The 20,340-nt window shown below is 33.1% G+C and overlaps 2 protein-coding genes across 4 annotated transcripts; both read right to left on the bottom strand.

Annotated features, from left to right (window-relative positions):
- Window positions 1-583: 583 nt before the first annotated feature.
- Window positions 584-2,396, bottom strand: LOC108994810 (universal stress protein PHOS32-like). The gene is made up of 4 exons (XM_018970184.2): window positions 2,125-2,396; window positions 1,818-1,927; window positions 1,063-1,181; window positions 584-963 (listed from the first exon to the last, which is right to left on the bottom strand). The coding sequence occupies exons 1-4, from the start codon at window positions 2,300-2,302 to the stop codon at window positions 876-878; spliced, it is 495 nt and encodes a 164-aa protein (XP_018825729.1). The 5' UTR covers window positions 2,303-2,396; the 3' UTR covers window positions 584-875.
- A 7,239-nt stretch (window positions 2,397-9,635) lies between these two features.
- On the bottom strand, window positions 9,636-12,188 carry LOC108994809 (UPF0481 protein At3g47200-like). 3 transcript variants are annotated; one of them, XM_035683324.1, is made up of 2 exons: window positions 11,454-12,188; window positions 9,636-11,226 (listed from the first exon to the last, which is right to left on the bottom strand). In XM_035683324.1, the coding sequence occupies exon 2, from the start codon at window positions 11,053-11,055 to the stop codon at window positions 9,742-9,744; it is 1,314 nt and encodes a 437-aa protein (XP_035539217.1). In that variant the 5' UTR covers window positions 11,056-11,226; window positions 11,454-12,188; the 3' UTR covers window positions 9,636-9,741. The 3 variants fall into 3 exon arrangements, with proteins under 3 accessions (XP_035539217.1, XP_035539216.1, XP_035539215.1); XM_035683323.1 differs by having other exon boundaries at window positions 9,636-11,083; XM_035683322.1 differs by having other exon boundaries at window positions 9,636-11,075.
- Between the last annotated feature and the right edge of the window lie 8,152 nt (window positions 12,189-20,340).

The following is a 20,340-nucleotide window of genomic DNA, read 5'->3' as shown; positions in this document are numbered from 1 at the left end:
ACAAAAATGTAATCTTACATCAAGTGCATGTCCTTCCTTATGCTAAACCCTTGTAATCCATAAAGTTTTCCTAATGGCCATTCACATTTATCTAGAAAATGATGATCTTACAAGTTATGTCAAATATAGGATAGGCAAGTTACCTCAAATTGAGATTATATTTAACGAAGTGATACAATTAAATTAATAAAATGAGTTTAACGGGGATGTCGTTATCCTTTTACCCAGAAAAGGAAACGAGAAATGGTTGTTTAATTGAAATAGACTCATAGCTTCAAATAAGGTCTCGTTAGTTTTCATAATTTTTTTAAATTATTTTATTTTATTTTATCTAATTATTATAATTTTTTTAAATTTTTACATAAAATAAAATAAATAATTCAATTTTTTTAAATCTCAAAATAAAAATAATATTAAAAAAATATATTCTAACAATATTTTATTCAACTTTTAACTTTAATTTCAACTCATCTCATCTGTAAAAATAAACGAACCGTTGACAAATAAAAGTTGCCAACCCCAAAAAGGAGAAAAAAACTAAAGGAATTTGTCTCAAAAAAATGAATTAAAGAAAAAGATGCAATTGGTCTGAAAGTTCAAAGATTCTCCCTTTCCAATTGGTAATACTAAAGCTAGCAACTTGTTACACTAATTGTGCATAAATCCAACTGTTTCTAAGGCATAGCCATAGTTTGTTTGATTATTTAACTTCAAAGCAAAACTTGCTTTGATTGTGTTACCAACACCAACAAAAGCAATACAAGATATTGTATAGAATGGTTTATTTGCCTTGAGCCAAAGGGAAAAAGCAACCCATCATGGACAAAGAGAATAGCGCGCGCGCGCGCACAGGCTAAGCTAGCTGGTAACACAAACTAGTGTTCAAGCTCCACCTGCTTCACTACTGTAACAGGACAAGAACCATTATTCACCACATAGTTGCTCACACTGCCTAATATAGCCCTGCAAAAATTCAATCCCAAAAACAAAAAATAACCACAGATGATTCCGGAAAGCTAGAATCCAATTTGAACTAAAACCAAGAATGGAGTTTAAATTTACCTCTTAAGCTTGCCCAGACCTCTGTTTCCTATAACAAGGCAGCTCAGAGGAATCTTATCGATTGCTTCACATATCTTCTCGCGAGCATCTCCCCAGTAGATCTTCATGATCACCATAATCTGCTCCCACCTCACAAGGTTATTATTGTGGTTGATAATGATAAGCACTAAGAGCATTTTCATTGGATTAGTTAAAGTTAAAGTATATTTTTAATGAATGTAAGATGAATTTAGCATTTAGCTATTACATTCACATAAAATTTTATATTGGAATAGCCATTTTTTCATTATATGACAATAAAATAATATAAGATGAATTTAACTTTGACTATTCACATCAAATCTCCATATTGGATTATCTATTTATTCATTATATAGTAATGAGTAATTAATAATTTTAAAAAAATTTTAACTCTTTTAATTATGAATTTATTTTATTTTATCATATTTTACTATTCATAATATTATATATTAATTAGTAATTGTATTCTAATTATATTTTTTCAATTGTCGTTTAAAATGGAGAGAGAAATAATTAATATTAAAATGAGAGAAAAATAAATAATATAAAAATAATTTGATGAATAAATAGTATGTTCTAAATTTAAAAATTAGTTTAGAATTTACTGTAGTTGTAGCTAATTCAATGTTACCAATTTTATGACCTAATAGTTAAATTCTCGTTGGATTTAACTTTTAGCTAATCCGAGGAGAATGCTCTAAGATCTCGGAGATCTGAAGATGATATGTATGTACCTTTTTTTGCATAGCAGCAGTGTTTACAATGTCCAGGGTCTCAGGGTCAGGCTTCACTCCATACTTCTTCATGATGATAGGATCAGATAAATCACTTAGAGGGATTAAAGCTGTATAAAAGAAAACAAACAAACATGCGTCCATGAGCAACAACAAAAGGAATGGAAAAGGATTCTTGACTTTAATAGATTAGATAATCCACTCGGTAATGATAGAGAGATCGAGATTGAGATCGAGAGAGTGAATTTCTCAGGAAACAAACAGAGATCAGAAAGAACCGATATAGAAACAGAAAGAAGATAATTACGGGAGCCGGTGGCTTCCCAGAGCTGTATCTCGCCCTCCTCGTAGTTCCCTTCGGGGCGTACAGTAACTAGTATAAGGTGATCCCCGTCCCGTACCACGTTGTCCACCGCCCATTTCAGCGCTTTCTTGCTGCACGCCGAGAAGTCCACCGCCACCCCAACTCTCCGATCACACTCCATCTGATCTCTCTTTTCTCTACGCGTTTTGGTCGACTGAGTGCTTGTCCAGTTGTCCGAAAGTTAAAAAGAGGAATATCGGCTACTTGGTTTTCCTTGCACGCGGTCTGATAACATTCAAGAGCATGGTTTAATCTTTTTCTAGCCGTTGATCTACAAGCGGATGGGGATCGGACGGTGCATATATGTTCAAAGGTTGGTTCAGAGGAAGTTTTAAAAAGAATAAATATAGATTGAGAGCATTCATTTTATACACATGATGTAGCATCATTTAGATCACACATCTCTTTAAATGAGTGTTAAAAATAATTAATTAAAAGTAATTACGTAGTGAATACAAAATATACACTGTTATAGTGACTTCTCTCTAACATTACTCTTTTAAAAAAGATTATAATACAACGGGACCCACCAGCACAATGCAAAGTTGAAGTGAAACTCGTTAAGCGCTTTGAATGGTGAAAATGTAAACTTCACTCGTTTAATTATTATAATTTTTTTAAAATTTTAAATTAAATATAACAAATAATTTAATTTTTTTAATTTTAAAATAATATTTTATTTAATTTTTAATTTTCATTTAAATTCAGTCCAAATGATACCTAAAAAGCGCAGGAAGAAGGAAGTATCATTGTCAGCTTTAAGTGGTGGGGGACAATGGAGATTAACAGCACAAGATCTTTAAAAATGAGCCACAGCCACTCAACCCATTTACTTATCTTTTGAATAATTGCTCCATCTGCTTTCTTTGTAACATAAGCACAGTGATATATACACAGCCATGATTATCCATTCCAAGATTTTGAAGTGCTGGAGTGCTTAGAAACTTCATCATGACTATAGGGGTACTGTGTCCTTAGAGATGTGTCCATATTCATGTATCTATCGTTTGAGTACGTAATTTAGACGAAAAGAGATGATATATTTTATTAAAAATTAAATAAAATATTATTATAATATAATTTTTTAATATTATTTATATTTAAAATTTTAAAAAAATTAAATTATTTATTATATTTTATATAAAAATTTAAAATTTTTTTAACAATTATATAAAATAAAATGAGATAATTAAATTTTCTTAACCAAATCCATCTTTAAACTCAAAAGAATGAAACTAAAAAAGGAAAGCTTTGTATGATGATGATCGAAATCATGGCAATCATCTTGTCAGCTTTTTGCCTGCACAAAACAAGTGTCATAATTATAATTCGTTATTTTTATCTTTATGGTTATTGTTATTTTTTTTAAGTAAATATAAAAAAAAAAATCTCTTAGATATTTTATCTATAGAGTGAAAGTTATTTCCTTCTCTAGAATGCAAGGTTTAAAATCTCTACTTTAGATAGAGTGTAATTTCTCAGACGATTTATTTATAAAGAGTTATAGAAGTGAAGATCATACCAGTCACAAAAAAATTTATGTACTAATAGAACCTCAACGGTGAGTAATTAACTTATAATCTGAGATTTTTTTTTATATATATTAGATCACAGTTGTAATTTTATTTTCATAAATAATGAAATCTATTTCTCATAAAAAAAACAACAATAAAAACAAAAACAAAAATAAAAACGAAAAAGACAAGTGTCAGTAGGAACATATACGGTGACCAAATGTACTGAGGCTAAGATCTTTGACATGGGGTGTCCAAAATCTCGACCAAGAGTAAATACAAATTATCAATAATGGCATTAGCCCAAAAAATATTCAATGCGATAGGATGTAAATGCAAACTATTAATTATGACTACCTGGATGGACAACGGAACGTCCAAGGTTCTGACCAAGAATCGAACGGGCTGAAGAGCATTCAATTTTAAAAAATTATATTTATCATCATCACATCATATATTATACATGATTTTTTTTTTCTTATCAAATATATAATATAAAGATAATCAGTAAAAGAACTCAATTAATTTTAAAAAAATAAAACAAAAAAATAAAATAAATATTATGTATAGTATATAGAAGGATAAATAGCAAAATTCTTCAATTTAATATTACATAAATATAACGCATTCAATGCAACAAGAATTTGTTACGCCTTTTTGGTGGACTTTCGATGAAACTTAGACTATAGCCTTGTTTGTTTTTATTAATAAAATAAGAAGAAAGTTAAAAATTGAATAAAATATTATTACGCTTAATGATGACGAGCATTCCCACGAAAATTTGTTATGCCTTTTTGGTGGACTTTTGATGAATTTCGACCATAGCATCGTTCATTTTTACAGATAAAATAAGAAGAAAGTTAATAATTAAATAAAATATTTTTAAAATATTTTTTAATTTTAGAATCTGAAAAAATTGAATTATTTATTTTATTTTATGTGTAAATTTGAGAAAATTATAATTATGAGATGAGATGAGATGAGTTGAGAGAAATTGTAAAAACAAATAAGGTCAGTGGAGAGCTCATGAATAAGTCTTTGTGGTGGTCCAGTGGCGAAGACCCTAAGAAAATTTTTAATCATTTTTCACTCTTAATCTGACTCGACCTAATACACGTTGATTAAGATTTGCTACATATTGTATTATTCTTTTGGGCGCTACTACAACAACCGCTCTTCCTTCTCGCTTTCAGTTACCGTTTGACGTGGAATGTCATGTTGCCTCCTTCTTCTTCTTCTTCTTCTTTTTAAACTTTCATTAACTTCTTCCCTGTAAAAAAAATAACCCCAAACCCCTCCCTGACAGATCTCGTTTGGCACCGGTACCAGTTCGCACGGCACAAGAGACTCATTTCCGGCATTCTTTGTTGCAACTATACTCCGTCCAACCTCTAATCCGAGAGGTGGATTTCTTTCATTCTTCCTCAAACTAAACTACCTCTGTTATTTTTTAATTTTGCATGGTTTGTTTGGATGTGTAGAAAGTGGAGAAAAATAGGGATGGATCTAATCGACAAATGTCTATTTATTTATTTTTCAAATGTAGAGAAATTTATTTAGTAGAAGAAATCAGGAATTGATTGCCATGGGGGCAAGTGACGGGCTGGTGGTGAGCTTCGATTTCAGGTGAGATATCTGCATGGCTTGAAGAACACCAAATGCAGGGAGAGGGGAGAGCGTTTTCGAGAGGGAGGAGATGGCTTGACCAGACCAAAATGTAGGGAGAGGGGAGAGGGTTTTCGAGACTGAAGGGTGGCTTGAAGAAGACGAAATGCAGGAATTTTTTAATCTATTAAATCATGCCACATGGATGCCACATCAAGCAGGACACTCAAGCGAGAAGGAAGAGTGGTGGGGCTAGCATTTTCCTATTCTTTTAGACGGTCATTGCACTGTATCTTTGACTATCAACAGAAATAACATTCTCTGTAACATAAACACGTTATCGAACCACGTAACTCTTATGTCGTGTATGATTGATTTCACTTTTTGTTTTAATTTTTTTCTTTATCTTTCCTAACACCCATCCCCCGTAGCCTTAAGAAGGGCGGGATAGATTTTGGTGCCTATGCCACACCCCTCCTTAATTGGTGGGGGCTATGTATTGTGAGCTAGGCAGCTCTAAAATGTATTTTTCATAAAAATTAAAATTTGTATTTTATAAGTTTTTTTCTTAAAAATTTTAAACGGCTTTTTTTTGCTTTATATAATATTTCTATATATATTTTTCTTATATATGATGCACACATGTCAAGTATTCAATGACTCTAACGCGGTGGTTTTAACAATTAACCAAACTTCTGACAATAAGTGATTTTATTAAAGTTAAAACTTAAAAGTTCAAATGCAAGCAAAATTATAATAAAAGTAAGTCGTGCAACATGTGCAAAGGTCTCCTCATAGTTAATATCATATTCTTGGCAACAAGGCAAGCCTTGTATCACTCTGCTAATCTATCTGCATGAGTCTTAATTTCATATAACCATTTGCATCCAACAACAAATTTTCTAAGAGGCAAATCCACTAGGTCCCAAGTATGAATTCTGGTAAGGGCATCTAATTTATTTGACATGGCTTTTTGCCAAAGAGAATATAAACTAGCTTAACAATAAGTGCAAGGTCCATAAAGAGCAACAAAATTATAAAAATAGTGAAAATCTTGGAGATGTATAGGAGGTGCTGTTACCCGACTAAAGTGACATGGTTCTAGTACCTGGGAGGACTTTAAGACATGTGGTGCGACTAGAGGATCCTGAATCTCATTAGGGGTATCAGGAGGGACCATAGAGAGTTTGTCTGAGGAGCTGGATGGTTCTGCAATGAAATCAGGGACTAAATCGATGGAAATATTAGTTAAAACAGGAGAATACTGCAAATGTGAAGAAGGAAACAATAAAGGTTGATAAACATTCTATGTTCCAAAAATGTCACATAACGATAAGCACGAAAATGTCTAGTGATAGGATCATAACAACGATAATCCTTTTGTGAAATGCCATAACCAAGAAAACAACATAACTGGTAATGTGGTTCAAGTTTGGTGTGTTCATATAGAGACAAAGCGACAAAATAAGCACACCTAAAAACAGGAAGTAAAGAGTAATCAAGGATTTACTGTAGAGAAGCTCAAAGGTGTTTGTTGTGAATAGTTTGTGAGGGAACCCGATTGATAGTGTATACAGCAGTGAGAGCAGCTTAACCCCACAATCGTTTAGGAACAAAGGTAGAGACAAGAAGAGTACATACAATGTCTAAGATGTGTCTGTGTTTTCTTTCAACACGTCCATTCTGTTTAGAGGTATAAGGACAAGAGCGTTGAGAGATAGTCCCGTGTTGAGATAAATAGTCAAAAAAAGATTTTTTTTTCATTATACTCTATAGAATTGTTTGAACGAAATATTTTGATGGAACAAGAAAACTGAGTTTGGATCATTTTGTGAATTGTTTGATAAATATTTGCAAGTTCATATCGTTGCTGCAAAAGATATATTTAAGTATAACGAGAATAATCATCTACAAAAATAACGAAATAATGAGACCTCTTCTCAGTCGGGATGGAGGCAGGTCCCTAAATATCATAATGAATTAGAACAAAAGGTGCAGAATAAGTCAAATCACTATTGTTAAATGAAAATTTTGTTTGTTTTCCAAGATGAAAAGAGACACAATCAAAATACTTGAAATCAACTGACCTTATATGACCTTGAAAAGCTAAAAGTTGAACAATTTGTTAAGGAGGCATAACCCAAACGAGAATGCCATAAGCTAGAGGAAGTAGCAAGAAGCAACAAGAAAAGTCTTTGTGTGAGGTAGGATTTGTAGAGACGCAAGCTTGAAAAGACATTCAACTTTACGGCTTGTCCCAAGAGGCTGACCCATTTGATGATCCTGCACAACAATACCATTGTTGTTAAAAATTAGTCTCGGGCCTAATTCACAAAGCTGACTAACGGAAAGAAGATTTAGGGATAGTTTTGGAACTAAGTATGCATCATCAACAGATGAGGGAGAGGATGAGATAGATCCAATGTAAGTGACAGGCATGTAAGAACCATTAGCAACACAAATGACAGGATTAGGAGAAATGATAGTTTTGTGGGAAAACATGGTAGTGTCAAATGTCATATGGTTACAACATGTAGAACTGATGAACCACAAAGACTTACTTGAGATGACAGACAACACAGTAGAGGATCGAGATAAAACCAGATGAATTAGTGCCTCAACATCAGCTACAATGAGAGTAAAAGGGTGAGATGGAACTCCAAGGAAGAGGCTAACCTGATTCTTGATGCATTTGATAAAATTTACTCTCAAGTTGGAACTCTAAGGATGCATCATGAGTGCAGTTGTATTAACGTACTAGAAATTGCCAAACAGCTTTTGCATTCCCAAACTTTGGAAGCAGACTATGAATATAAGGAATTGAAATGTTGATAAACCAGCAAACTATCTTACAATGTATATTATCTCAATCTTCAAGATGTGAAGTAAAATCATCTTCATCTCACCATTTTTAGACTTAGGTGGAGAGAGTTTTCCAGACACATAACCCAATAATTGACGTCCTCATAGAGAAACCTCCATATGTTGGCCCACATATTGTAATTGGGCCCATTCAAAATAGGATCAATCAGACAAACAATATTGTCCAAATTAGAATAACTTTGAGCCATTGGGAGTAGTCTAATGCAAAAACAAATCGAAAAATCGAGTAGGAAGCACCTTATCAACGGTCAAAGTCAACAATCAAATTTAACGGTCAATGGCTAATGCGTCTCTGGTGACATGGCACTAGGATTGGCGTGGTGCTCTAAGATGGTGACATGTGGCGTGTGTTTATGTTTGTCGTGCATGGAACATTATGTTGTCGAGTGGACGACGGGCAAAGTCTTTGTTTGGCACATGGGGGCACCTGTAGTATCCTCTGGTGTTGATTTTAGTCACGTTGAACTCTTCGACGGCATTTCTAGCAGGATATGTTGTTAAAAAATTTGAAAAAACAAATCTTGGTGGTTGACCATGGTGTTAAGGGCCAAATGTTGTGGTGGGTCATGGCGGTGCATGTGACGGAGGATAAGATCGATTCTTTCACATATCAGATGATTTATACTTTGCAAACTTAATTATGAAATTTGGTTTCATAATGAGCAACAATAAAGGTTAAAAAGCACCGAGTGGGGACAGGCTTGCCAGAGAAAAATGCTGGAAAAATTATGCAAAGAGTCTACAGGGAATCTAGGTCTCTGATACCATGATGAAAATAAGTAAAAATAGAATTTAAAAGAGATTTCTATTATTTTTAATGAGTATTATGTACAGTGAGAGGGCCTATTTATAGAGAAAGTGACCAAATGAAATAAGGAAGCATTCTAGTCAAAATAATATACATCAACGTAATCTAGCTAGTAATCTACTCAAACTAATATACATAACAAAGTGAATTCGTATGAACATGGCTATTGAACAAATGAGATCACTAGACTTCTTTAACAAATTAATCAAGATTTGACTGGAAGGAGTTTAATAAGAAATAATCAACAGAGATTCATAAGAGGTGCAATGGCAACAACTTCTTTCTGGTGGAGTGGAAGAAGTACATTAGGTTGGATTGGTATGAAATCTTCTCTAGTTTGTAAGCTCCTTCATTTACTATGAATTCAAGTAATTTTTCTTTTCCTAACAAAAGAAGAGAGGGTGGTCTTGGTCTTTTACTAGCTTTACTTTGGGATAAACAGTGATTTGACATGGTATCAAAACAATGTTTTGAGTTTAAATTCTGACTGTATAGTACTTAAATATAATTAAAATAATTAAATTTAATTAAAGCTTATGGACAACTGACATGAGTTAAGTTGAAGTAGGGGAAGAAGGTGCAAGTGTGGTCAAGATCTGGGAGATTCGGCATATTTGTGCAGCAAAAAAAAAAACAGTCCTCGCTACAGTAGAATGCAGTGTTTAATCATCTTTGCTACATTTGATGGATACCGAAGATAATCATGTTTTTATTTTCTCACTTTGTTTGAGGATAAGATCCTCATCTTCCCTATATATGGTGGAGACAGAATGTGAGTACAGAAAAAAATGCTCCAACAAAGGTGAGAACAATAAGCATAATGGCCAAGATGAACACCACAAGTGAAGCAGGAGATTTTGCACGACTGTGCTTCAATCGCTGCCAAAATCCAAGCCAATGGGTTCTTCTGTACTCATTCACATGTTCAAAAAGCCCCCTATAATAGGAGTCCATTGGTTTCGCAGCCACGCAGAGTTTCCCGAATAGTTCAGAAGCCTCTTTCCGTTTGTCCTTTTCATAGATGAGAATCTGTTGTTTGCCAAGCAACTTCAAATCTTTCTCAGAGCATACAAGGCTACCCATCAGAAAGGCATAAGATGTGAAGCTGTGCTGTGTGCTATCACAGTGACTCTGCTCAAGAGCAATGAGGTTCCGGAAAAGGATTTCTGTATCTTTATTGACTTTTAACGAAGGCAATTCAAGGACTCCATTAACAAACTTGATGTCTAACAAGCTTTTGCCATGAGACTTCTTGAACCTAATTCTTGCTTTTTTGAGTTTTGTTGCACAATCCAAGCCCTGCTGCTGCTGGGTTCCACCTTCTTTCGGTTGAACTCTTGGATATGTTGGAAGGAAACAGTGGTGGATCAAGTCAAGTAAATGATACCCTTCATGGTTAAATCTCTCCTGAAGAACTTTCAGTTGCAGATCTCCGGGGATCATTCTTTTGAAGAATCGGAAGGCGAGCTCATTGAGGGACAGGCCACAATTTCTTGGAATTGGTACAATTTGAAATAACCTTTGGAGAATGAAATAGGGAATCTGGTTTTCAAGTAACATCAAGTTGCACCTCAGGTCAGAGAGCATTCCATGTGTGCTAAATATAGGATCATTTCTGTGTCTTAGATTCTTTAAGGTATACTTTAAGAATAGCTCTATGATGAAACAGCCATCAACTAACATCATCTGCACGAAATCATCAGTTGGGAGGTTGACTCCATCTTTATAAGATAACCGTGCTCTGTGCTCCAATCCTCTGAGTAATTCCACACATCTATCTAAGCTTGCCTCGAGATTTGGCTTTCGATTGAGGAGTGCATACACATATAGCCACTTGTTGTCATCCATGGATTTTAGAGTGTTTCCATGGTGCAAAGGGCCAATGGAAACTTTATCAGGAATATACATATTCTCATTTCCCTTACGAAGATCATCGGGGACTCTGGAGATGCTAATAGAAGTAATTGCAGTTTCCATCTTGTCTTTGATAGAAGATACAAGAGCATCCTCTTTGACATCAACAGAAACATGGTCCCTGGTTTGTGACTGTCGCCTGTTGTCCATCTTTTAGTGCAGATATGTATCTGTAGAACTTGCCAAATGAAAAATCTCAAAAATACTTGATAATGGGTCAAGTTTCAAACCAATTTGGTGTACAGAAGTAACTTGGAAGATCCTATTATTGAAGTTTTGGTAATTCTTGTATGCTATCAACTCAATATCCTTCTCTTTTTCCTAATCAGATAATAAAAGAAGCATAAATATCATACGTACTTAAATGCAAGGAAAAGTAAAAAAGTAAACAAATTACATTTATAATGGAGAATTGCATTGACATTTATCAAAGAACTAAGGTGTTTTGGCCTTAATGATTCATAATTTGAGGGAAAACCAACAGTGTAAATGATAGACAAAGTATGCAAACAAGATAACTAAAAGAAATGGATTTAGAGGCACAATACCTTTGCTGGGGACTTGCAGGTGGTTCCAAAGAATACTGGAAGTGGAAGAGATATCAGGCTTCTTGAATGGCAATACCAATGCGGCAAGAATTGCATCATCTGGCATTGGCATCACTACATATTTATTGACCCACTTCAGAGCACAGGGAACCCAAGAATCTATTCATCTCCAAAAACTCGTTAAAAAAACCAGAGAATTGATTGGAATCCAAGATGACTTGGGGAGTTTGGTAAAGAGAAGTAATATTAAAAAATATAATGAACAGAGATGAAAATGAAGCAGGCTTCGAAAAGCAAAATCCAAAACTCCGACAGAAAGCATTAGGCTTGTTTGAAGTAAAGCTAAACTTGTTTACTTGAAATCAAATTCAAGTATTGAGTACAGTAAAGTCACAGTTCTTGTAATAAGAACAGATGGACGGATGGAGTGAGCCTGATGTCTTGCTTGTTTTAGCTTTACAAAAAGTTCACAATTTATTTGATCAAGTATGCATTAGCCACACCAACTCTGATTGAAACTCGTGGGTGAAGCAAAGATCATTTTCTATATACTTTGCTCAGAAACTGATTAATGGTTTCATCAAGGAAAACACAACAAAGGGTGAGCATCAGATACAAACTACATGTAAGTCCATTTTCTATATACTTTGCTTCAAACCAGAATATTAGTTAATTACTTGTTATATTAAATATGGAATCTGTGCAGTGATTTCACCCGCACCTTCTGTAAAACAATTTGGCTATTCATTTCAAACTCGTTTGCCTAACAATTTCTCTCTCTTACAAAAATATTTCTCTAGTTGAAGAAAGAAAGACTCAGTATTTATTGCTATCTGTACAAATATTTAGTGTAACATTGAGAAAGGTTTGAATTCAGAGATGAATTGAGATAGATTGAGATGATTTGTAAATAATAAAATAAAAATTAAATTATTTATTATATTTAATGTAAAAATTTAAAAAAATTATTTTGAGATTTAAAAAAGTTGAATTATTTTTTATATTTTATGTAAGAATTTAAGAAAATTGTAATAATGAGATAAGATGAATTAAGTTAAAAGGTGAATTTTGAATCCATACCAATAAACATTTAATAGTGTACGACGTGGCCTCATTTATTTTTAGGAAAATGATACAGCCACCGTTCTTATACACCATTTTTTGAGTCCCGTTTGACGTGTGAACGCCACTTGCCATTTCTTTCCCCTTTTTTTTCATTTGCTTCCAGCTTTTGACCATTTCATCTGTGCCCATGAGTCATGACCATGCCCTTTCATTTTCATCTCTGCACCCATTTCATTTTTCCTACACCAGTGTCCCCTCTGCGACCATCACATTCCGACCGGCACAAGAGACCCATTTCCGACGCCGGTATCTCCTTCGTCCGACCTCAAATCCAGCGCTGTGTTTCAACTTTTCCATTAAATGTCAAATCTCTGGATATTTAAATGAGCTGCAAAAATGCCTTAGTTCATGCCTGGATCGCTGAAAAGCAGCTGGAGTTCAACTTCTTTGCTGTGAAGTACATTTATAAGCCAAAACCAGTGCCCCCGATTGATTGCCCCCATTTCCACCACACCTAAAACTTAGAACTATTTACAGAAGCAGCATAATAAGCCAAAAGAGGTGTACTCACAATTAATTGATGGGTGTGGAATCTGTGGACAATTATATTGTTTATAGTTAGCGCTGGCTAGTGCAGGTGCATTCCATTGACTATATGTTCTTCAACTTCTTGAATTCTAGCTTCAGCCCATGCAACTGAAGTTTTCGTGCATCCGACTAATTTTTGTGTTGACTTGTGGGCATACTCTGTTAACATTTTTAACGTTTTTCATTGTCGGAACTCAGTTCTTTTCCACATTTTGCTTCATTTTGCAGAGAGCAACAAATAGATGGAACAGTGGCTCTCTCCTCTGCCAAGCAGCTGACATCCAGGACTGTTGTTGGTTGAAACACAGCGCCGGATTTGAGGTCGGACGAAGGAGATTCCGGCGTCGGAAATGGGTCTCTTGTGCCGGTCGGAATGTGACGGTCGCAGAGGGGGCACTGGTTGGGGGGCAGACAATTGGGGGCACTGGTTTGGAGAAAGTGAAAGAGAATAACTTCTGGCCGGAGACTCCTATAAAGTGAGCATATCGGAGAGCAGTAGGAAGCTGACACGTAAGCGAGCACATGACCAAGTAAGGGAAAAAAACACTTGAAGTTTGATCAATCTTTTTCTGAGACACTTGAAACTTTAATCACACTTCTTGTAAAGAAACTTAAAGCAGTGTATACCAAACAGTAAACTAAGATTGGATATTTCTCAGATTTCTTCAACAAAACGAAAAACACTAAAGGAAAAATTCAGGCTTTACAAGTGAGAGCGAAAGAAGGTAAAGATCAAAAGAAAAATGGAAGGCAGAGACTTTGAAAACCCAAAGATAAAGCAAAGATAACACGAAATGGAGTCAATCCAACAGTGATCTTCTTTTTATGGTTTTCCAGTTGCAGATCTAACAGGAATACGAACACCGAAGCACTCAACCTGCTAAAAACGGCAAAAAACTCTCAACACCAAAATAGAATCACCTTTTTTTTCTCTTTCAAAAAATCAACTTGGAGATCTAAATTAAAGAAATATGACTTAGAAAATAGAAGGAAGCAGTTTTGATGGTTTTACATTGCCTTTTGTGGTTTGGAGGGTGCAAAAGTGGTTTTGTTGTTTTGGTGAATACCTTGAACTGCTGCAAAACTCGTACAGCTTTCCTCTATTGGAGAAGATGATGAGAGCAACCTCGGCATCGCAAAGGACGGAGAGAGAGGGAGAGTCGTTCGGGAGAAATATGTTTGCTTTCCCTTTTTTAAGTGAGAGGGGCATCAAGATTCTTTTAAGTTATTATTCGAAATTGAGATCTTTAAATGGGGTGATGCTACAACCGTTGCTGGGGCTCCGCTGGGGTGTTGTGTTATTTTATATGTGTTTTATTTAAGTAATTTTTTATATAAATATTTTAAAAAAATAAAATAAATTTAAAATATTATTAAGAAAATAATTTCTTAATTAGAAAGTAAAAAAATATATATTAAAAAATATTTTCTTAATCATGAAGTAAAATAAAAAATTATAAAAAATATTTTTAAAAAAATAAAATAAATTTAGAACATCATTAAAAATACTTTCTTAATTAGAAAGTAAAAAAAAAATTCATTAAAAAATACTTTCTTAATCATAAAGTAAAATAAAAAATTATTTTACTTCGTGATTAAAAAAATATTTTTTTTAATAATATTTTGAATTTTTTTTACTTTTTAAAAATATTTAAAATTATAAAAAAAATCTATATAAAAAATAATTTAAAAATACACATAAAAAATACACTACTAATCTCCAGTGGGAGCTCCCAGCGGGAGATATAGCATTTCTCCTTTAAATGGGAGAGAGATCTAATCTCATTTATTTTCTTAATTTCTTTTGATTCATTTAATTTAATTATTATAATTTTTTAATTTTTTTTAAAATAAAATAAATAATTCATTTTTTTTAATTTTTAAAATAAAAATAATATTAAAAAATAACTGTTCTTATACAACATTTTTTAATTGAGTAGGGCTACTATGTCGTGCCACTCTTACCACTATGCATACAGTCGAGTGATTTTTTTTGTATTTTTTAATATTTTTAAATATTTTTAAAAAATAAAAAAATATATATCAATATATTTAAAATTATTTTTTTAATTATTAAGTAAAAATAAAATAAAAATTTAACTGACGGTCAAATTGAGCGATCAAAATAAAGAGATAAAATAATTTTATTCTTTTTAATTCGGTTTGACGTGTGCAAGCCACTATAGTTTTTTTTTTTTTTTTTTTTTTTGTCATTTGCTTCCGTCGTTTGACCATTTTATGTGCACCCGTGACCATGGCCCTTCATTTTCTTCAGAAATGAGATACTTAAAATGTGGTTTTATCGGAGGCGAATAGAGATGTGATACATAAACCTTCCTCAATTGTTAATGTGGGGACGCATACAGGATTATCCTGAGTTTTGCTACGTACAACTGGCTTGCGTAAACAGGATGCAACCGGTTGTACGTGGCAAAATTTACGTAGAAGAAAAAAATAAGTAAAATTAAAAATAAAAAGCCAAAAGCCAAAAGCCAAAAGCCAAAAGCCAAAAGCCAAAAGCAGAAAAGGACAAAGTTTTTTTTTTTCTTCCTTCAGTAGCAGACTACACTTTGAATATTTTTTATTCTCTTCTTCTTCTTCGGTGGAGTAGCAGACCACTGGCAACAAAGGTTAAGACAAATTTTTCTTCTTCCTTCGGTGTAGCAGACCACGCTTTGAAGCAAACAACATTATCTATTTTCCTTCTTCGATCGATAGCAGACCATTACGGCAATAAAGGTTCACACATATATTTTTTTCTTCTTTTGCGGACCACACTTTTCATTTCTTTCATTTCCCTTCTCTTTTTCCTTCTCCAGATAATTTCACTTTTTCTGAGTTACTGGTTCTCAGATAATTTCATCTTCATATAATTGCTCTAAATCGCATGTGCTTCCATTTCAGATGGGTTTCGGTTGATTTTAGATTTGGGAGTTCGATTCTGAGTTCTATTTCTTCATGGCTCTGTTTTGATTTGTAATTAATTTTCAGTTGTGGAGCTTGGTTGGGTTTTCTTCTAGTTTGTAGACATGGGTTTTGGTCTATTTTAATTTTGGATTTCGATTTCGAATTTTTTCATCTTTGATTTTAATGGATTTTTATCAATTTGGTTTTTCTCCATGTTGATTCTAAACTTTGGTTATTGTTCTAACCCATTGAAATCTCACTAGTCCGAACCAGATGCTAGGAAGGCCATATCCTCTACTGCTTACAAGCTAGTGAGGAAAAAAACGAGGGCCTCGTTATTGAAACAATATGTAAAAAAAGGATATCAGAAGAGCATGAAACAGATCTCTACCAGCAGGAGAAATGCACCCACAGAGAAGCATCCGCTCGTTGACCATTGTTCTTCCATTTAAGATATTTTTTTTTCTTAAAACAACCGGCCACGTGGGATGCGGTGCCCCCGCGGTTTCCCTGGCCGGTTGTAAATAGATTTTTTTCATTTGTCAAAGCACTCCCAACGGATCAACATCAACTATTTGCATGTAAAATATAAATGCAAAATAGCTAATCATGTCTTAAAAGATATCTGAAAAGAGACGTGCTACATCCAGCAAGAGACGGCTCCCGAAAAGAACCAAAAAAATATTTTTTTTATTTAATTTTTTCATTCATTTTTATATAATTTAAAACATTCTTTAAAAAAAAAAGTACTACATCACTAAAAAATATTTACTTAATCATTAAATAAAAAAAATGAGGACCCATTTTTTTTATGACAATAGCATTTCTGATATGAAAATAAGCTCCTATCAATTTATGTAAAATAAAATAAAAAGATTCCAATTTGATGAAATATATATTTTTTAATTTTTATATTTGATATATTATATAATATATATTATACATATTATAAAATTAATATAAGATAAAATTTTAATATTATTATTTATATCTCCTTGATATAAATTTATTCTTAAATATAAATATTAATATTAAGTCTATTAACAACCTGTTTCACATACCTGTCACCAGGCTCAATCACCTATAACACGAGAAAAGTGGGGGCTTGGAGTTGATGGAATACCTGCAATGCCTATGTCATTTTTCTGCTCCTTAGAGAAAATTTTTGGTATTAGAGAGAATGTACGAGAGTAATTCTAACCTGGTTCTCGACTTTTGTACTGCTTGTCGAGATGGTCCTCCGTATCCCATATTAGAGGTGCTTGTCTTCCGTACGAGACACCATGTTATCGCCTTTAATACGGTATGGCCTCCTTGGGTTATGTCCTTGTGGCAGGTTGGGGTCTTATCGTGATCCCTATTCGCAGGGACGAAACTAGGATTTAGTGTTTGGGAGGGCAATTAATAAAGTGTATGGTATGTGTGAGTATAAGTAATATGTGTTTTTTGTATGTGACTATATAAAAAACAATAATCATGCGTCATAAAATTGTATACAAAAAATACATGTCTATAAATCATCTTATAAGATAATTTTTCTTAGGATTTCCATTATTTGCTAGAGACCATTGCAAAAAGAAAAGAAAAGAAAATATCAACTTAGGGTTTTCTCTTCAAATTAAGCTCGACGACGATTTTTCATAGAATAAAATTCATTTATTATCATATCTGAAGTGAAATTCTTGACAATTTTTTTTTAATATAAACTAGTAAATGATCTGCAAGAAACTCATCTTCCATTTGAGTATGCAATCTAGTTTTTACAAATTTCATGGCATAAAATGCTCGCTCAGTAGTAGTAGCTGTAGAAACAGGAAAAGTTAATACTAGACGAATTAACATGTCAATCAAATAATAAATTTTTGACTTTTTTGAAATTGCTAGTCATCTGCATAGCTCAAATAATGTAGACATATTTTGAAAATCTAGATGCGTCAGTACTTCAAACTCATAATGTTGCAATTAAATTCTCAAAAGGAATTTTTCTTGCTCAATAAATGTGGATAAAAATTCTCAATCAATTTGTATATATTATCAATTTTAAATGATTTATATGCACCTTTAAGGTTTAAAGCAGCACTAAGAATGAGAAGTTTCATTCTATGGTCGTTAAATCTATTGTTCAATTCTTGCAACTGGAAGTCTATTGTAGTAGTAAATATATCAATCTTAAAATGATGTTCCATTGTTGTCATTGACTTGTCAACGAGATTTGCCTCGAGTTCTAGTATATTGGTCATTCATATCAGAAATGTCAATTTGGTGTTTTCATAAAATGATTTAACATTAGTAAGCAAAGACTCCCACCCATCATCTCTCAACTTTTGAATTAGTACTTTTGTGGTTGAAGCTAGGCTCATGTCATTCACAATATATTGGAAATTTTGTTGCAAAGATTGGCAAAGCGTATTAGTGATTCTCATGATTTTTTTTATCACATGTAATATCAGAATAAATTCAAAAGATGTTAATACTATGTAAGCCGATTCAAGATCACCACATTGAGAATAATTTGATCCCTCATTTGAGATAGTATTGATAACTAAGCAAGTAGCATCGAACATCCTCATTGTAGCGTACCAATTTGATTTAACCATTTTCCAGTCTCAATCTCAATCTCATTGGAAGTAATCAAATTTTTAATTTCAGCAGATTGAGCATATTGCAATTCATCATTATGTTTAGAAGAACCAATAATAATATTGATAATGGATGTCAAATGGACAAAAAGTTGATGAACATGTTTGGCTTCTTTAGAGACTGCAACTAAAACTAATTGTAGTTTTTGAGCCCAACAATGCACATGATATGCATAAGGACAATCTTTAAGAAATAAAACTTGTAATTCATTCCATTTACCACACATATTACTTCCTTCATCATATTCATGTCCTTGAATATTCTCAATTTGAAGGTGGTAACGAGAAAGAAGAACGCATATATTATTTTTTAGAGTTAATGCCATAGTATCTTTGACATGCACAATATGAAAAAATCGCTATCTAATAAAACCATATTTATCAACAAACCTCAAAATGATGGCCATTTGTTTTGTTTTAAACTCATCCCGAGTTTCGTCAACAAGAATACAAAAGTTGGCATTCCAGATTCCTTCACGAATCGCATTTCGCACTTCATTTACAAATATATGCAAAATTTCCTTTTAAATTTTGGGTGATGTATATTTGGCATTCTGTGGAGCATTTTTCATGACAACTCCATAAACTTGATCATATTATAACTTACCAGAAGTTTTATTAGTTCAATGAAGTTACCTTGATTTTTTGAGTTAGAGCTTTCGTCATGGCCTCTAAAGGCATAAGCTTGGAATGTAAGCCATCAAACACTACCTATCGAAATCTTGAGCCACAACCGATTATTCTCCATCTCTTGTGATACTTATTTTTCAATTAACTTGTCAATATGTTTTGATTGATTCATTAGATTCTCACAACATTTCATAGCATTTTTATGTGGTAAATTTGGATCTCTCCCCACATGTCCTATTAAAGGACAACTCATTATATCATTCACTTTTTTCCAATTGTCAAAATCTTTATTGGTAAATACACTGATCCTGGACGGCCTGTTAATTTCTTAGCAAAAACGTAACATGAAAGACAAAATACAACATTCTTCGATGGTGAGTACTTCAACGAATTTGAATATCTTTAAAATCAAGAAAATTGAAATCGGCGACTTTGATTGTCTATTCCTGAAAATGGATATTCTGAAAGTTTAGGTTGATATGGACCAGATTTAAGATAGGCATGTAGGATCTCATCTTGTAGGTTAGTGGGAAATTCTCATCTTTGTGGACGTAATCCTGGATCATGTTCCAAAGAGGTAGCATCCATCTGTTCAGGTTGGATTCTTAAAGTTTTAGAGGGACGCTCATTAGTGATAGAAACATCATGTTCCATTGTTACTGAGCTCTCTAAACGTATATTACTCTCCGAATTGTCCACATCTTTCTTTTTTTAAAAAAATCAATTGTTTTTGGCTTACTCATATTTTTCTATACTTTTAAGAAAAATTTATAGATCAAGAATAAATCTGAAGAGTACCTAATAAGTAATGATATAAAGTTGTTAGATTATTTTTGTATAATTTGTATTTATTACTAAATGAACAAAAATACATGTGAATAACAAATAAATTTCACAAAAGTAAGTGAACAAAAAAAAATGTGACTATGTGAGTCTCTCGCAAATAAATTATAATCAATGGGTCATCACAAATAAAAAAAAAAATGTGGCTCATCAATCGCTTAGGCAGTCAGGCTCAAGATAAATTATAATCATCATGATTCATAAACTTCTAGATC

This window comes from Juglans regia, chromosome 12 (assembly GCF_001411555.2).
Source record: "Juglans regia cultivar Chandler chromosome 12, Walnut 2.0, whole genome shotgun sequence".
Classification (NCBI taxonomy): Eukaryota; Viridiplantae; Streptophyta; class Magnoliopsida; order Fagales; family Juglandaceae; genus Juglans; species Juglans regia.
Note: the sequence above shows the minus strand (reverse complement) of the source record. Positions and strands in the feature narration are given on the sequence as shown.

Excerpts from the sequence above, each read along its gene's own strand:
- LOC108994810 (XM_018970184.2), bottom strand. The coding sequence starts at position 2,302 with ATGGAGTGTGATCGGAGAGTTGGGGTGGCGGTGGACTTCTCGGCGTGC. Across the intron at positions 1,182-1,817 it reads CTGCTGCTATGCAAAAAAAG|ATTATGGTGATCATGAAGAT; the intron begins GTACATACATAT and ends AGGTGGGAGCAG. Across the intron at positions 964-1,062 it reads GGTCTGGGCAAGCTTAAGAG|GGCTATATTAGGCAGTGTGA; the intron begins GTAAATTTAAAC and ends GAATTTTTGCAG.
- LOC108994809 (XM_035683324.1), bottom strand. The coding sequence starts at position 11,055 with ATGGACAACAGGCGACAGTCACAAACCAGGGACCATGTTTCTGTTGAT.